The following is a 1,933-nucleotide window of genomic DNA, read 5'->3' on the forward strand; positions in this document are numbered from 1 at the left end:
TTCATGGCCTTGATTCCTCTAATGAAGGCGAGCATAGCAGCAGCCGTTAACCAAATGGTACAAAGATTTGTGTTCCTAGTCCTAGTTGTTAAAGCAGCTAATATAACCTCCCCAGTCCCCTCCACCTCTGGTCTTCCATGATAATATAAAGAAACATAAGCCAACAGGCAACAGTTGCAATATTAACTCATACACAGGAGAATACTCTCAAGACATTCAAACAAGTATATTTGCAAGTACATTCTCCTAAGGTAACAGGAGATACAGCTGCATCTGATAACTATACAGGAGAGCAAATATGAGTTTATTGTGGGTACAATGTTTCCAATCTTGGGACATCAGAAACTTAGAAAAGAAATAGATACTACAAACAGCTCGATTCCAGTAAAGGCTTTCTTTACTTGCCACCTCTACAAGAATTTCTCTATGCTAGTTGTCAATGTGGATTTGGGAACAGCACCAATAACTGCATCTTTTTTCTCACCATTCCTGAAGATTATGACAGTAGGGATGCTTCTAATACCATATCGTGTGGCAACTGAAGGGCTCTCATCAGTATTAACTTTGTAGCATTTGAGCTTCCCAGCATATTGCTTTGCCAGTTCATCAATGATAGGATGGATCATACGGCAGGGCCCACACCAAGGGGCCCAGAATTCAACCAGAACAGGGAACTCAGAGTCGAGAACGAGCGACTGCCAATTTGCATCTGTCACAGCAGCCACTGCAGTTATCCAAAGAACAAAGTTTTAGTTTGGTTAAGATTTTTCTCAAACCTTCGAAAGAGACACTGATCAGCCATGGTTCAAAGTGCACAACACCAAAAGAGGAGGAGCAAACTTTCACTATTGCCAAAGATAGGCTACAAAGTTCTGCATGCCTCAACTGTGTGAAGAGAACTTAGAGAAGAGTGTGTGAAGGTAGCTATCAAGTACTGAATTCTGTTAGTGGCGGGCAACCATATAATCTGCATCAAGCCATTGACTCCAGGGGACCGAAACCAAATTTGAAGGCAACCACTTGGACATGTTTCAATCTTTTTTTTTTTTTTTTTTTTGGATAAGTCACCTGGATGTCTCTAATCTATATCTGGTAAGATTCTTCCTTGCTACAAGCCACATAAAAACTGTCAACGTTACCCTACAAAGTGATACCGCATGCCCAAGTCCTACCACACTACCAGGTCAAACACTCGACTGAACAAGTATCGCTTCATGATATTCCTAAACCACATCCCATAGAATAAACAAGTATTATCAAAATACTTCCTTACCAAGAAATTTATTTTAAGTTCTTACTTATCGGAAGAAATTATTGTCTACTAATGAAATCTTCCTCTGTTCTATTCTCTCAGCTAATGAAATCCGGAAGCAATTGAACTTTTATGGCCACCAAACGCGCTTCGAAGTAACAATTCGAAAGTATCACTATTTCTTCATCCAGAGTAGTCCCCGCAAGAATCAAAGGAACTAAGCAGGAAAAGGAAACATTACGAGAATAAATTTAAGCTAATAGGGGAACATAAGCGATATGTTTGGTGGCTCAGAAAACATAAAAATGAGCAGAAATAATCTGACTTACGAAGTCTGAGATTAGTTCATTATCGCTTTACTCTGCTATGTCTTTTCACTCCGTAAAATTTCCAAACTTTCTATGATTTCCTTTTCCTTGCCCATACAAATTAAACAGAACTGAAAAAAAAAAGGATAAAAGAATCAAGCAAAGCAGGCCACTGGAGTACAGAATCATAATCCTAACCTTCGACAGCAGTGTCCTGAGCCTCGCACACGACTAGGCCACCACGACGTGCGATTCGCGAACCCGAACTCGGGATCGGACTCACCGAGCCAAAAGAGCGAGTTGCGAAACTCGGTCTTGCCCTGAGGCCTCCGAACCGGGGCAATCTACGGGCGGAGAACGAAGAGACCGAAGA

The 1,933-nt window shown here is 41.2% G+C and overlaps 1 protein-coding gene across 1 annotated transcript in view; it reads right to left on the reverse strand.

The window, feature by feature from the left end:
• Window positions 1–202: 202 nt before the first annotated feature.
• The window catches only part of LOC121237377 (thioredoxin 1-like), a 1,981-nt gene continuing 250 nt past the window's right edge, over window positions 203–1,933 (reverse strand). The window contains exons 1-2 of the mRNA XM_041134087.1: window positions 1,759–1,933; window positions 203–724 (exon numbers count right to left, since the gene is read on the reverse strand). The exon at window positions 1,759–1,933 is cut by the window's right edge and continues 250 nt beyond it. Of these exons, the coding sequence (XP_040990021.1) occupies window positions 411–724; window positions 1,759–1,933 (489 nt within the window). The 3' untranslated portion in view covers window positions 203–410. The remainder of the gene's footprint in view (window positions 725–1,758) is intronic.

This window comes from Juglans microcarpa x Juglans regia, chromosome 6S (genome assembly GCF_004785595.1).
Source record: "Juglans microcarpa x Juglans regia isolate MS1-56 chromosome 6S, Jm3101_v1.0, whole genome shotgun sequence".
NCBI lineage: Eukaryota > Viridiplantae > Streptophyta > Magnoliopsida > Fagales > Juglandaceae > Juglans > Juglans microcarpa x Juglans regia.